At 41.5% G+C, this 17,161-nt stretch overlaps 1 protein-coding gene across 1 annotated transcript in view; it reads left to right on the forward strand.

Moving 5' to 3' along the window:
* ano2b (anoctamin 2b) overlaps window positions 1-16,567 on the forward strand; it is a 57,959-nt gene extending 41,392 nt beyond the window's left edge. The window contains exons 22-26 of the mRNA XM_076076206.1: window positions 2,053-2,205; window positions 2,394-2,446; window positions 3,656-3,834; window positions 15,070-15,175; window positions 16,166-16,567. Coding sequence (XP_075932321.1) covers window positions 2,053-2,205; window positions 2,394-2,446; window positions 3,656-3,834; window positions 15,070-15,175; window positions 16,166-16,567 — 893 coding nt within the window. The remainder of the gene's footprint in view (window positions 1-2,052; window positions 2,206-2,393; window positions 2,447-3,655; window positions 3,835-15,069; window positions 15,176-16,165) is intronic.
* The last annotated feature ends 594 nt before the right edge of the window (window positions 16,568-17,161 follow it).

A 17,161-nucleotide genomic window follows, 5' to 3' on the forward strand; every position in this document is an offset into this window, starting at 1 on the left:
TGAGCGCAGAAAACATTATATTTTCCTGAATATAAGCTTCTGCATTTTCCAAATGCTCTAGTACTATTCAAACGTATTGCAAGTCTCGTACCTAACAGTACGTACATAGGTACGTACATTTAATACGTACATAGTTACAGCCTTAGAAACGAATAACTGTGGCGCCATCATGTGGTTATAAGGTGGTATTTCAGCTGCAGGACAACAGTGAAGGCCCAGGTATAAAATGCACGGCCCGCCACTGCGACTAGGTGATATCTGCGAGTCGCACTGGTGCTCCCAGTTCTATAATTGAGTCGCAGTCTGCAATGGTTGCAGTCCGGAGCCCTGTGTGTATGTGTGATGTGCTGTCCAATAAATTCCTGTCGTTTTTAATTATCAGACCCGGATGTTGTGTGTCTGGGTTATCTAATCAGACTGACTTTCATAACACACACACACACAGTTCCACACACTGCTTGATTGTAAAAAAAAAAAGTGTGGTGCAGCGGAGTGTTTAACCTTAAAAGGCATCCTCTGAAGCACAGAGCGAGTCCGGACAGACAGCGTGACTCCCGGCCAGACAAATGGCTATTCACCAACACGTCAATCCGACGGCGGTTTAAAATGTGTGTGTTATTTCTTTTTTGTGTGTTGTGGATTCCTTTTCTCACATGTGGGCCGTCTCTCATGCCGGCAGAAATAGCTGTGGTTCCTTTTTTTTAATGCCAGCTTCACCATCGTAGAGCGGACACAAAGATGTGTTTCAAGAGAAACACAGGACGGGGATTGTGAAGGATCTTGCATCACATGACGTCTGCCATTTTGTAAACATGGAGCATAATGCATAATTCAGTCATTAGTATATAATTCTCTCACGCCTCAGTACCTCAGCTTTCAACCATAACAGCCAGACAACTAGACATAAGATAATTGTGACAGCAAATATAGACGACATCCAACCTGCAGTGGATGACACCACTGGAGTTACCTCAAGGTGAACGTCTGAGGTGGCTCTCAGATACTTTTCAGTTCCGTGTGGAGGCTCGGAAATTGATTTCTCCCTCGAAGAAATTCTCTTTTAATTGGAGCACTTCTTCGGAGGCTGAAAATATCCCAACAGGGATGTGCTTTGAGATGAAGCTGGACAAAGGCTGAAGTAATAATATTAGAACTAATTTCCTCTATTTCACATGCAAATGACCACCTTATTGTATATTTACTGTATGGATATAAAGTAATAAAACAGACAGCTTCCTATTTACTGAATTTTATAGACTGCTTCAAACGCTTTTCAAATTGCTGGGTAATTCAAATACCCTTTAACACAGTACAGTACTGTGTATATAGAATATAGCTTACTGTAGTTCAAATGATAATCAGGCTATAGCCTGAAGCAGTATTCTGCTCAGAACTACAGCAACTTAAGTAGTGCAAATAGGCTGCTAAGCCACAGCGTGGTGGTGGCTTCAGTGCATTTCAAAATGTTCAAAAGGCCTGAAAATAAACTGTACATAATTATTGCTGAATATAAATATAAAATATATCAAATGTTCCATGTGTTGTCTGTATGAAAAGACCCAAATGGAATGCTGCAAGCAAATCAGTCACACAGCATTTGTATTGAAAAGCCTTGATCTGCCGGTACCGAGTACTGATCTGAAAACCAAAATGTCTATATAATTGCATATTTTGAACAGCTGTAAACTACTAACCCTGTACGGATGTGATAGAATAGCTCTCATTGTTGTATGGCCTAGCTCAGGCTAAAGCCTTTGTAAAACATGAACAACTCTATGCAGAGAATAAATGCCACAGGTCTGCCTTTGATTATCTCATTTGACAGATCTTCCAGCGTAACATAATGACAAATGTCTAGCGGCTGCCCGATGTGCATGTGCAACTCTCAACAGAGATGAGAAAGAAGCGAGATGGCTCGCTAATTAGCTACTTTCATCATCCATTTCAGACGCAGAAGTAGCTAAATATTCCGCCATCGTCTCTGCAGGATGTAGGAGTGATTTTAACAGTATATATGTCGGCGTGTGATGACTGCCTCTCTCTTCTCTCCAGTCATCCAGTTTGGTTTCGTCTCTCTGTTCGTGGCTTCGTTCCCACTCGCTCCGCTCTTCGCTCTGCTCAACAACGTCATCGAGATCCGACTGGACGCCAAGAAGTTTGTTACGGAGCTCCGCAGGCCGGTCGCCATACGTGCTAAAGACATCGGTAAGCTGGTGTGACGCACGTAGAAAGAAGGAGAAGACTACCACACAGAGCACAACTATCTCCCATTCTCCCATACAACCAGGGTTATAAACCCAAAGATCAAACATCAGATTTGATATGGTTTTGTAGATACTAACAGCCAATGCAGCTTGAACCATTTTCTCTCTCTCGTGCTCTTCTTTCTATAGGTATATGGTACAACATACTGAGTGGAATGGGAAAATTCTCCGTCATTATAAATGTAAGTATTAATGCATCAATCTGCTTGTTGAATTAATGATGAAGGCACAAGAAATGCATGAATGATAGTAATAATTGCAGAGAAAGCAGACATCTCTACCCACACAAAAATAATCTAGACTCCGCACTAAAAAGAATATGGATTTGGGATTTTCGTAACATGACATGAAATGTTAAATGTTTGTAGCAGTAGCTCAAAGTGGGTCTCGTAAAAGACTCTACTTCAGTGCTTGAAGTGGAGAAAAATAAGTGCCAGTACTCCCCTTATTCTCTGGTTGGCATGTGTATTTGCCGGTATCTGTAAATCACTATTACATTCTGAATTTATACAGGGAATAACAGATATTAGGGGATATTTGGTTTGGGAGGTCTTCCCCAAGACAATTTCAAAGTTGTTTTCCCTTTGGACCAAAAAGCTTCAAGATAAAATATCTTTATTGTAAGTTAAATAATAATATTTTATAGTTAACACATATTATAGCCTTTAAACTGATTATTTCATTATTCTGGAAATTATTACTCTTCACAATCATAATCTGTAACTCAAAAGAGCAGATTCAGAAAACTTAAAAAAATAACAAGTTTTATTGATCATATTTATTTGGAAATAATAAGATAAACAGTTCACGCACCCTCGTTCTCATACTTTAAATTACCCATCGTTGAAATGCTAGTGGTTATTATTAAATAGAGATGTGAGATGTAATCCATCATGACCTTGTGAGGTCCCAGAGTCCCATCTGAAACACCTTAAGGTGCTGATCTGTGGAGGTCAAGGTGTGTTGTAGAGTCAGGGAAGTTCTGTTTGGGATTTGTCCTCGGCCGGCAAACCAAATCCTATTCCGTTTACTTTTAATACCAAAGAGATTTGTGTAGGATTAAGAAAAACAAGCAGCAGAGGTTTTTCTTTATTCTAGAGTTTATGGGGCATTGGACACATATACAAACACCTAAGCTGCCCCGAGAGCTTCAAGGCAGTGGAAACCTGGGAACGGAATTCCCCTTTTGTGCGTGTATCTTTCTACAGACTTTGTTAAATACTAAATGAATACATCTCTAAAATACGGAGTTTAGGAGAACTGTGCTTTTAAACTGAAAATTGAAAACAGTCTGACCCCGGCAGCTCTTTCACAACCTCTTGTTTCACGGTCTGCTTATTTCTGATGAATTTTCATGACCGAAAAATGTTTCTCTCTGTTTCTCCCCGGAGGCCTTTGTGATCTCCTTCACATCAGACTTCATCCCTCGACTCGTCTACCAGTACATGTTCAGTCAGACGGGCACCATGCACGGCTTCATTGACCACACGCTCTCCTACTTCAACGTGTCCAATTTTAAACCTGGCACGACACCGCAGGACTTAGAGCAAGGGGCCATCACCGTCTGCCGGTAAAAGCTCACACACACACACGCACGCACTCAAGTTATGGATATTGGTCAAAATTCTTCATTTATAATTTGCTTAATTACCTTTGTGACAGGCATTGATAAATACTATGACAAAAAATGTGATTATTTCATTAAGCATTCATGATGAACACTCACTGATGTGTAGGGGGTTAACCCGAATAGTTGACTAATCAACAATTCAATGTAAGGAGCAGAAAAATGTGGTTAGGACATAAAGGATAATAGCAACAATAGTTGCAAAAACAGCCCAAAAAAAAAAAAAAATGTATGATCATTTTCTTTTTACTGCCAGTTTAGTACTTTGTACATTCAAGAAAACAGTCAAGTCAGCTCATCTATTTTTATAGAGGAATTCAGTTTGGGGGGTTTTGTCCAAGTGGATCAAACAACATCGCTCTGTTTTGCCATAGCTCATATTTTTGGCATTAATACATAACACACTCTAGTCAACAACAAATGGCTTTCACTTCCATGCTTATTTCAAGGCTTAACCGAACAGAAGGATGTCTCTGTCTCTTCTTTGGTGCTGAAGTCCATCTCCAGCTGACTTTTCTCTTTCTTTCCAAGCCTTTATTCATATCGAGAAACATTTTAACGACAACCTGAATAACATTTGCACTTTCTTACATTCACTGGACGCAATATTTACTGTCACCGGAAACCCTAAAAGAACATCCCACTCTGTTTTGTGCCAAAAAGCAATCCAGCAGACTCAGTTTATGTTATCGCAGAGTACGTAATAAAGCAGCCAAGGCTGCAGAATTATAAGCTAGCTGGTTTTGTATCCCGACAGGGTACCAAAAATATCAGCATTTGATACATACAATAATATGTCATCTGCATAAAGTCACATATAGCGTGATGTTCAATGATTTGTATATAAAGTAGGACTGATGCATTTGATGAGTAATAATTGCTATTGTTGATTGCTTGCATGTATACACTTAATGCACACAGGTAATCCCTTTCTGGGTGTCCAAAGGCCCTTTTCTGCATCTAGTGGAGACATCGCACAGTTTGAGTCTGAGATGGGGGGGGGGGGGGGGAGTTGATGATTCTACAGATTTAGAAATACAGTACACTTATTGTATCGTCTTTTCATTTTCGCTCATGCCAGTGGCAAGCATCTCTTTCATAATAATCAATATAGAGCGCTGTAGAGGAAAAGGTCATGGATGCCGGCGCCCACAGACAGAGGTCGGCCCGCTGTTACATAAGACAGCTAATAATTACAATGCAAGAATACGGCCTTTGTGCCAATGCCGTGTGGTATGTCACGCCGGAAACACGACGAGATACTCGCATGCCTTGGCGTGAAATTGGCTGGAGAATGTTCTCAACAAGGGTGTGTGTCTCTGCAAGCGTGTGTCCGGTTACATAGTGTATGTACAGACTGCATCCAGACTGCTTAAGGCGACCGATTCAACTCAGTATGTAATTCAAAGTATGTCGGCTGCTCCCGACAGTTAATTCATCTTTCTTTTTCTTTCCTTCTTTTTGTTGTTGGGATCTAGTTGTATGGATGAATTCATGCAGGGGGGGAGGGGAAGCAGTAAAGAATGCATGGATGGACAGGGAATGGAGAGATGAGGGATGCTATTATTGAACAGAAGATGAGGTGAAGCTGGGGAAAGGGAAGTATGGAAAGATGTAGAAATAAAACAGAGGAAGGAGAGAGGCACTGTGGGTGGGTGGATACATAGATGGATGGTGTGACAGAGGCCAGCCACTATGGTATTAAATGTTTAATTACATTTGGAAACAGCAGTGCGAGGAAGTTGAAGAAGGTTTCTGCGTCACTGGGCAGAGCACCACTCTACTTATCTGCAGACATGTTTTCTCTACTCTATTCACAATGCTAGAAGAAAATGTTGGTAAACTATGTATATATATATATATACATATATATATATATATATATATATATATATATATATATATATATGTATATATATATATATATATATATATATATATATATATATATATATATATATATATATATATATATATATATATATATATATATATATATATGTATATATATATATATATATATATGTATATGTATATATACATATATATATATATATATATGTATATATATATATATATATATATGTATATGTATATATACATATATATATATATATATGTATATATATATATATATATATATGTATATGTATATATACATATATATATATATATATGTATATATATATATATATATATGTATATGTATATATACATATATATATATATGTATATGTATATATACATATATATATATATGTATATGTATATATACATATATATATATATGTATATATATATATATATATGTATATGTATATATATATATGTATATATATATATATATATATATGTATATGTATATATACATATACATATATATATATATGTATATATACATATATATATATGTATATATACATATATATATATATATATATATATAAAGCATATATATATATATATAAAGCAATAAAACAGCAGCACTAGATCAGTTTGAGTGATGTTTGAAGTTGGGCTTTCATAATATCAGATTTTCACGACATGATTAGCGGAGCAAAAATATTTCACAATAACAATATTGTCGTGCACAAAAATAGTATCAATGAAATTCATTTTTAACATTGTTTATTTTGCGTTTTGTTTATTTTTTTTGCAAATTAATTACACTCAAAATACGAATGTAGGGGGGAGGATTCTGTAAGCATTACTGTATATATAAAATGATTTCAGAGGCGCTGGATTATTTACACAATATTTTACGTGTGTTATTAACATGATACTAATATTTCCATTTTAAATATGGCAGTTATCACCAAGTCTGATATATCACAACCCCGAGTTAAAACCAAACTCCTGTTGGTAGATGTGATATTCTGTCGTTCACCACCCAGAGCTAATGACCAGAGGTCAACCAATCCAGAGATTCACTTTAATGTTCAATCCCTTGACAATGACAATGACTTTTACACATAAACCAACAAATAAGACCATCACTAAGATATCTTGTAGCCTCCAGCAGTCTCTAGTATTGTACTGTAAGACAACTGATCTGATATGAAGGGATTTTTTGCTGAGAAATGCAGCTTTATCCAAGCTTCACATTAACTTCCTTGTCAGAATGAGATCGAGAATAACTGCAAATGTGAACACACTGAAATATAACATCTTGTCTGTTGACTGCTTTGTTATGGTCAGTGTATGATAAACAAGTGAGGACATCACAGGGTTTAGGGGAAATTGGGTCTTGATTTTAGGAAACACAAAAAAATACTTCCTTATAATAAATGTATGTGCACGTTGCATTTAATGCTGGGTGGCTTAGCTAAGTGTCTGTTAGATGACATGGGGACTAAAATATATGATGTTTACTGAGGAAATAAATCAAGTGAGAAGTAGAGTGATTTTCTCATAGACTTCTATACAATCGGACTTATTTTTTGAGAGGAGTCTCCCCCTGCTTGCCATTAGAAAGAATGCACGTTTAAGGCTCTTCGTCATTGACTTCACTTGTCAGACCTGGAGGTTGCCACCTGGTAAACTGGATTTTCCACACCCCATTTGTCCACGGCAGATATGTGATGATGTAAGTAGTCATACCTTTTCTCATGAAATGTTTATCTTTAAAGGGGATTTAGGTCTAAGCCCTGCTGAGGTACCACTGAGCAAATATGAAATCTCTACCAGCCTCTGCAGTCATTTGGCTGACCTCCATGTGGAGGGGGCAACACTTTTTCTCTGTGTTCCTGACATGTTCTGACGTTAGTTGGATTTAAATCAAATTATTATCAGCAAGAGAGCTCAACAGCGATTTAAAGAAAGCAAAGAACAAATGCACAACATAAACAGATAAATCAAGGACAGTGAAAGCAAGAGAGAGGACGAGTTAACTGCAAACTCTTGTGATTAGAAGGCTTTATATGTTGCAAAGCATTGACTCGTCCTGGGTAAGACTTTGAAAAGTATTACGAAAGCAAGACTTTTAGGCTTCTACCTGCTTAATATCAAGACACTGCTTGTTTCTTGAGCTGACGGGAAGTTGGCTGTAGTAACCCTCTTAGCACCTGGAAGTCAAATGAAAGCCAAGGAATAATGTGATGGATTGTCGTGTCATTTCTGATAGAATGATTCCTCTAGGTCAGGGGTATTCAATTAATATTCAAAAAGGTCCAGTTAGAGAAAATGTCCTCATGTAAAGGTTTGGAACATCACAATAATGTCGACACAGCACTATGATTTAGTGCCAGACATATATTGAAGTCTAATAGTTGCATCAACGTCTGTATGTAGTCAACAACTGACTGTCAAATCAAATAAATAAAGTTCAATTTAATTATAGCCCAACAATATTAATAGTCCGTTTTCAAATTGAACAAGATGCATTATAAATAATATATACTCTAATAATAAATCAATATGGGCTTGATTTAGAAATACAATACGGATGTGAGTGGGTACGTTCGTGCTTTGTCTCGTAGTGGCGCTTCACATTGCAGAAATAAGCCAAGTTCATTAAGCCAAATAACATGTTACATGAGACATGTTGGAACATGGTGGCAATACACATTTCATCCTAGTATGAAGACGTCTCATGGGTAAATGGGTTCTTTCGGTTTTCATAGCTACTGTAAGCTTTTTTCTTTCAGCCAAATGCTCTGAGATAATTTGTCTCTGGTAAACAGGTATGCAGTATATATGTCTGGGGCTTTTATTGTGAAAGGTAAGAACGTTTTTCAAGGTTAGAAGAAGTAATAAAGTTTGCCTTCTTGGTTGAGCTGAGACTGATGGCCATTCGTTTTTCAGATATTTGGTCAGAAACCAAAGAATTGAATACATTTAAATTATGACATGATGATGTCGCTAGAGGGAAAGTATTTTGGGATAAATCGTCTGGGCAACGTGAATACATGTACCAAATCTAAAGACAATCCATTCAGGGTTTGACAAGAAATTTCACAAAATGTCAACCCCATGTTGGTGCTAGAGGTTAAGTCAGGGGATTAACAAAGTCAGCAGGATTCATCCTCTGGAGACCATGAATGTCTTTACAACGTTGCATGGCAATCCATTAGATAGTAGTTGAGATATTTCAGTCTGGACCAAAGTGGACTGACCCCCATTTCCATCCCTAAAACAAGCAACGCTAAAAAAATCTGGAAAAATCAAGTTAACTAACTTGCCAGAAAGGAGCATTGGGAAAAGATCACAGAAAAATGGAAGGCAGACGCAAAGACATTTGCCGCATTTCCACTGCATGGCTCGGCTCGACCCGACTCGATCAGCCTCAAGTTTGGGAACAGGTCTTTTTCTCTGATGCCGCGTTCCCACTCAGTGTAGGCCGGATTTTCACGGTGAAGGTGCTCGAAACTGCCGTGACATCATCGTCAACAAAAGAGAGGAACGTCTGCTCTTCGTCAGCTGTACGCCGTGGTGTTTGTAGTGTACATCGTTGTTTCGCAAGCTACCATTTTTCAAAGTCTGGGTCGAGTGAATTACCCTGAGTGTAGCCAGGGTTTTGTGCAGGATGTCCCGTGTCGCATCGTTGATGATTCTCTCTGATCAATCCGTGGTCCAGGTAGGTTCAACTCCACCTTGTAGTATCGGCTCACCTCGCTTGAGACCTCGACCAAGGTGGTGCCAAGAATGGAGTTGTTCGACTGGTACCATCCACAGCTTTTGCTCATGGAAACGTGTTCTAATGTGTAACCAACTGAGCTGAACTGGACTGCTGCACTGTGTGAAAGGCGTACGTTCTTGCAACAGATACACAGATACTATTGTAAGAGGTCACAGGGGCAAAACCGCCCCAGTGAATGCTGGAGGTCACGATCCGAGGAGGCTAACAGGACCACATCATCTGCAAACAGCAGAGAGGCGATCCCGAGACCCCCGAACCTGACGTTCTCCACCCCCAGGCTGCGCCTAGATATCCTGTCCATGAAAGTCATGAACAGGACCGGAGACAAAGGGCAGCCCTGGCGGAGGCCAACACCCACCGGGAACGTGTCTGACTTATTGCCGAGAATGCGGACACAGCTCCTACTGCAGTCGTACAGAGACCGGATCGCCCGTTGTAATGGGTCCGGCACCCCATACTCCCGCAGCACCCCCCACAAGAACCCCCGAGGGACCCGGTCGAAAGCCTTCTCCAAGTCCACAAAGCACATGTAGACTGGTTGGGCAAACTCCCAGAACCCCTCCAGTAGTCTTGCGAGGGTAAAGAGCTGGTCCACTGTTCCACGGCCGGGACGGAATCCGCACTGCTCCTCTTGAATCTGAGGTTCGACAAACGGTCGGAGCCTCCTTTCCAGCACCCTGGCATAAGCCTTCCCCGGGAGGCTGAGTAGTGTGATACCCCGGTAATTCGAGCACACTCTGCGGTCCCCCTTTTTGAAAATGGGAACCACCACCCCGGTCTGCCAGTCCATGGGCACTGATCCCGACCCCCATGCGACATTGAAGAGGCGTGTCAGCCAGGACAGCCCAACTATGTCCAGCGCTTTCAGCATCTCAGGGCGGATCTCATCCACCCCCGGCGCCTTGCCACCAAGGAGCTTTTTGACTACCTCAGCGGCCTCTGCCAGGGATATGGGTGAGCCTCCCCCTAGATCTTCAGGCGCTGCCTCCTCTGCAGAGGACATGTTGGTCGGGTTTAGGAGTTCCTCAAAGTGCTCTTTCCACCGCCCGACGATGTCCCCTGTCCGGGTCAGCAGTTCCCTCCCCCTGCTGAGAACAGCCTGGGGTAAGCCCTGCTTTCCTTTCCTGAGCCGTCGGATGGTTTGCCAGAACCTCCTTGAGGCCAACCGAAAGTCTTTCTCCATGGCCTCCCCGAACTCCTCCCATGCCCGAGTTTTTGTCCGAAATGTATTCCTGAATCCCAGGGGCCACTGTGTTGACAGCAGGAACTCTCAGGAACACGCGCACACACACACACACACACACACACACACACGTACACACACGTTCTCAAGTCTCTCACATACTAACTGTAATCTCATTGGTCTTATGAAAGAATATTGAGTTAGATGCTCCAGTTGTTGCCGAGCTGCACTATTATAACCAAACATGGAGTGTCTACGAAAAACACACACATAGGAAGAGAGAAAGAGGGACAAACATTTATTTCACGATACTATTTACAAAGTTGATTCCAACTCGGCAAGTCAGAATAAAAGTGGCTGGAGTGTGAGGTCTTGTCTTGCAGTTTAGCTCACATCAGAAGTTGATCCACAACAAAAATACTGTAAAATATTGGCGAGCGGGTGAGAGAAAGATGAATAGATCAAAGAAGGAAGAGAGGGAGAGAAGAGCCGACTCTCACGGGCAGCATTCCTCACTCATGACTGTATAAGGAGAAGGAATCAGACACCATAAGTCCCCGCTGACACACACACACAATGCACACACACATATTTTGCCCTCCCTTTCTATACTGCCGGTCAAGTACTTAGTCAGACAATCAGGACATTTCATCTATTTTAAGTCCAGAGGAATTTGCGTGTGTGTGTGGATGTCAATTGTCTCAATTTTAAAACTTTGATCTGATCCATCACATTAATTTGACATGTTCATCTGCTGTGTGTTCACTGTAAAGGACCGTTTCCACTCTGATCCGCATTTCCTGCAGTTCTTTCTATAAAAAAAAGAAGCCAACAAAGATAAAAATATATGAAAAAATACAAATGCAGATTATGCAGTGATTGACTGACTGCTAGTACTATAGTACTTTAGACCTCCATAACCTCCACTCTTCATGGCTTTTGTGTTTGTTGACCATGCAGTAAAAAGTATTTAGCAGCCGCAATGGAAATAGATTTATGTATGTTGTGTTTGCCAAGTCAGTGTCTCCCTGTGCTCCACACGTTCAATGGCTCATCTTGAGCACAATTGACCTGCAGAAAACAGAAAACATGTCATAGCTTAATTACTTCTTTACTTCCATGTTTCTAAGCATTTTCCATCTTGACCCTCTTTCTTTTCTGCCTTTTTGCTAGACCATGTGGTTAGATAAGTGATGGTTTGTGGACTGCGGTTTTGAAGCCTCGAGCTTGGCATTTTGGCCGTCGCCATCTTGTTTTTTTGCAACCAGTGAACAAAAGTGACCATATTTGGACTGTGGGGGAGTGACGCCATGGTAGAGACGCCATATATAGCTCTAGTAGCGATCTGTCAATCACAAGATAGCCACGCCCTAAAGCATACCCTGTTTTATCTTCTATTTTACGCTAAATGAACATCATGCTGAATTGAAGAAGACTTGAAACTAGAGATTGAGACCATAAACTCATTTTCTCATAGACCTCTATACAATCATACTTCTTTTTGCAACCAGAGGAGTCGCCCCCTGATGGCCAGATGAGATAATGCAAGTTTAAGACATTGGCTGCGCAGGATATGTCCTGGAACATACCTTAAAAGTTCCATTTAAATCTACCAAAAGGGGCGTGGCAAACGACACAAATTACACTCTAAATCAAACATTGTTTGTCCAATTATTACAAAACTCAGAGGATAATTTTCATGATAATGACATGTCTGTTGTGCTACAAAGATTAATTTCTCATTCAAACATATTACGTTTTTTGTCAAGCTTCACATTGATTTCCGTGAGTGGGCCTAGTAAACAAATAAATAAACATTATAGGTGTCGCTGGCACCTGAGCGTATTGATCGGGCCGCTGATTCAACATTTATGAGCACATGTGTTGTATTTTTGTACCCTCTGTTTAAGCTTTATGTATCTTTAGAAAAATACAAAAACAGCAAAGTTATTGGCTGACACATGATGTGACCATATCGCTTAGCTGTTGAGTCAGGACCACGGACAGCGCTCAGGTTGTCCACTTTGCCTAACGGTAAAATTTCCCCCTGGTGTTTTTTTTTTACTGCTGTTTCTGACTGTGAGTAGATGTGACTTCAGTGTGAGACGGAACTTTGCCATGGCAGGTGTATTGCTGGAGACCCAAGGAAGCTCAGGGTTGAGTGTGAAGTTGTTTGTATGAGAGACCACAGGCCGAGCACTCGGCCCGTTCTGAACAGGCATGTTTTCAAAGGGCATTGCACGAGGACATTGTAATGACGATACAAGCGTGATCAGTCTCGCGCCTTTAGACAGAATTCACCAGCTAAAGTAACTTTGTGAAGCCCAAGACGCGCTCGCTGCTGCTTGTGGCTTTACTCTAAATATTTGTCAATTGAGCTGCTTTCTTCTGTTTAAAGATAAAGGAATTGAACCCGCAATAGCGGCTATATTTTGACTGAAGGACGGCTATATATATAGCTTTATAGCCTTTTCAATACATTTGATTATGTCTAGCAGGATTTTAAGCAGTTACAGATTCAACCTCCCCTCAGCTGTCAACATAGCTGACTGCTGGCCGAAGAGTTGATTTTGATTGAATCCTGCTGTGTTTCCATATGTGACTGACTGACTGCATCCAATTAGTGTTTTTTCTTTATAAAGGAGGTTGAGACTCTCTTTATGTTGTTTAGGAGTGATTGCGTCCAACAGGAAATAGCTTGGTCAAACTTCTCTTCTACCAGGAGTTACTGAGCACAAATGTACCCAATGAGTTGGCTCAAGCCATCAGCATCTGTCCGCTCTGCGTGCATACACGGTGCTGCTTCTGTAAATGGGAAACAAACAGGCCGAGCCACACAACACTATTCCAGCCAGTGTTGAGTTCACACGAATGTTGTTCAAATCATTTAATAGTCATAGATCAATTTGACCCAGACAGATGTGATCACTATAAGCGACTGTATCAACAATCTTTCTTCAGAATCGCTGGAACACAGATGTTTGCCCATAAATGCTAATCCACTAGATCTTCTTTGCTCATTATTCTTCTTTTTATTCACTTTTTTATGGAGAGAGTAGACTGCGACGGAGCATCAGCGTTTTTCTCCTTCACTGTGCTCCTCAGACTGATGGACCACCGAGACATTCGGGCGGCAGCGGCTCGGCGACCCAAACTGTCCGACTGCCACGAGTTATATTACTACAACGTGTTAATCTTTATTTTTTGAATGAAACACTTGGACTGTGATCGGTCTGTGCTATTAGTAACACTCCATACGCCAACATAAGAATCATTCATGACTCAGCTGACTGGATCAGTGAGACAGCAAAGCAAAGCCAAAATGTATTAGCGAATGACCCAATTTCATAAATGACGAACCAATGACTGGCTCAAGAATGTTTTCATTTACGTGCGTTACATCCTCAACTTCCTCAAGGCTTCATATTTCTCTTATTGACAAAACAGATGTTTTATTTTGTCACTCTTCTGCCTCTGTTCCTTTCCTATTTCTTGTAATCTTATCCCCCTCTCTCGTTTCTCTCTTCGAACCGTCTTTTTAAGCCCTCTGCCGTTCCCAGGACATGTGGTTCCAGTTTTCTGCCGTTTAGAATGGTTTCCTGCAAAGAAAACAACGAAAAGGAATCCTAATAAATGTTATTGCACTTTGAGTCTGGTCTCAAGCTGAGTGGAGGAGGTAGGATGTCTGAATGTGTGCAGGTGAAAGATAAATCCGTTTGGCTCACAGTATGGAGGAGGAAAGTTTGTCAGAGACAGATTGTCAGACGCTGCTCCTATCAGCGACCACCTGTCAGCCGAACAGTGCGGGAGGTGACCTCCGTTGATTCCGGGCGGAAACCTCCAGGTTTGAGAATTGAAGCCAATGCTGAAGCTCCTTAAACTTGCATTCTTCCTCTAGAAGACTGACTCCTCTGGTGGCAAAAAGAAGTCTATGAGAAAATGACTCTACTTCTCTCTTGATTTATTACCTCAGTAAACATTGTAAACATGAGTTTATGGTCTCAATCTCTAGCTTCAATACAGCATGATGTTCATTTAGTAAATTATGGTCCATTTAGAGTCAAATAGACCATAAAGCAGGGTATGTTTTAGGGCTAAAATCAAGATGGTCACGGCAGAAAATACCGAACTTGAGGCTTCAAAACGTCAGTCCCCAAACCAATGTGTGTCCTCGAGGTGACTACGTCCACTTCTCTTAAACAGCCTATGGTTGATTCAGTTTGAACTCTTGTTTTTAATATTTAACCATGTTACTGCTCATGCTAACTACCCACTGGATTCCAAACAAAGCTCCACCAGGAACAGTGACATTCGAGTAACTCCATTTTCTTTGCATCCTCACTCTCTATCCCTATAGGTACAAAGACTACAGGGAGCCCCCCTGGTCTCCAGAAGCGTACACCTTCTCCAAACAGTACTGGTGTGTCCTGGCTGCAAGACTGGCTTTCGTCATACTGTTCCAGGTAGGAGCTCATTGTGTTGCGTCTATAAGCTGGTCAATCAGCTCATGTGTGTGGGGTCCAGACATTTAAGAGCGTTTAAGAGCACAACATGACACAATACAGAATACAGAGATGACTAAGACATCTAACAGGTGCATACACATGTTGGGAATCTTTAACCAAAAACTCAGTCTTCTTACTCTGCAGCATAGTTCAAAGCGCCCACACTGTGTTTTGCGTTGTGTCAGTGGTGTTCTGCAGTCGAATGGAAACGCTTCGTATCATAAAAAGGCCCATAAAGTGATAGTGTGTGCGTATTTTTGGCAGATCACAATGTGCTCTCATCGTGGTTGGAAATATTACCAGATGCCTCAGTCAATCTTGGCAACGGTCAAAGCCTCGAAGCATACGTGTCAGCTTTAGCATCCTGCCCAATACGTCCGATATTGAAGTCCTGCTTTCAGAGATCCACAAAGGAAAGTCTATCATTTTAACAACATCAGCAGCTGAATTAAGGGACCTGCTGAATTCAAGGGGAAAACAATGACTGCTGTTAATGCCATTACACGTGAAGGTCCCACTGTCACTGAGATAAAGAAGAAAAACGTCTCTCCACAGCGAGGCTACTCGCTGCTACGGGAGGGGGTCAAATAATGTAAGATATACATAGTGATATTGGCGTATACAATACCATCAATAGCCAATTAAACATGTTATTGTGATTGTTAGGCTATATGAATAACTTTAGAATTATATTAGCCTGTAATTCAAATTGCAGAGTCAAAGAGTTTTGCAAGCGGGAAGGTTGCGGTGAAGGCGTGGGAGGTGAAGATACTGTGTGAGGCGTTCTGAAACAGTGGAAAGTTATCTATTGTAGTATAATATATAGTTCCAGGACACAATTATCTCTCATGTCCAATGCCAATCAGCCATCTTAAATCAGAGTAGGAATTATTACTATTTTCTCTCTCTCACATAACCCTTTCTCCTCTTCTCCTCCCTCTACGCCAGAATCTGGTGATGTTCCTCAGCCTCATTGTTGCCTGGGGGATCCCCGACGTTCCCAAAACCATCGTGGAGCAGTTCAAGCGGGAGAAGAAGCTCCTGGTCGACGTCTTCCTCCGGGAAGAGAAGGACAAATTCCAGCTCATCCAGAGCCTCTTCTCCAAGGACGCCACCCTCCACCCGGGCCGCCACACGCTCCACCCGGGCCGCCACACGCTCCACCCGGGCCAGGGCTCGCTCCTCCCGGGCCGCTTCAGCACCCTTCCCCCTGGTCCGACGCAGGGCTTGCCCGGAGACGGAGGAGGGCCGAGGGCGAGGAGCAGGGCTGCCAGCTTCAGCCAGTTCAGCAGGAATATTCCCCCGTCGCCCAAAAACGAAAACGAGAATTCCAGACACACGGTGGTGTGACATGCAACACACACACACACACATCCGGAGGGGTGCTTCGGCCCGGGCCTCAGGACTGGAGAGCACGTTGCCCGAGTGATTCGGTCCTTGAATGTCCTAACCTGTGTCTTTCGTGTCCTGGTGTCTGACACAGTAGTTCTGTGTGATCGCGGCATCATTTCGAACAATTCATCGGTCTCAGTGTGGTTGAATGTGCATCGTCCACGCTGGTCGAATGAGTGTCTGCGTGTTGTTCCCACTTCCACCGACTGTTCACCTGATGAAAGTGTTCAAATTTGTACTTTGTTTTTTTGTGGAAGAATCACTGATTTAGTGAGGCACACTTGCTTCATAGCGTAGACAAGCAATAATTACAGTATTATCCTGAACAATCGAATATTACAAGAACCTGGAAGAGACTGGAGATCGAAGAAAGAACTGATAACGAACGGACAGATTCAGTGATGAAGACTTAATCGACACAAATGGATTGATGGACATGGGCTCATTGGGTACTGGGGACCGTCAGAACCTTCCTGCTTCATGTGCTTACGCTCTTTTATGTAGCAGCTACAACACTTTTCAATATGTGGTGCTGAAAGCACACAGGAGCCT

Source organism: Anarhichas minor, unplaced genomic scaffold, assembly GCF_050575085.1.
Source record: "Anarhichas minor isolate MPS153535 unplaced genomic scaffold, ASM5057508v1 ptg000055l, whole genome shotgun sequence".
In the NCBI taxonomy this organism is placed as follows: Eukaryota; Metazoa; Chordata; class Actinopteri; order Perciformes; family Anarhichadidae; genus Anarhichas; species Anarhichas minor.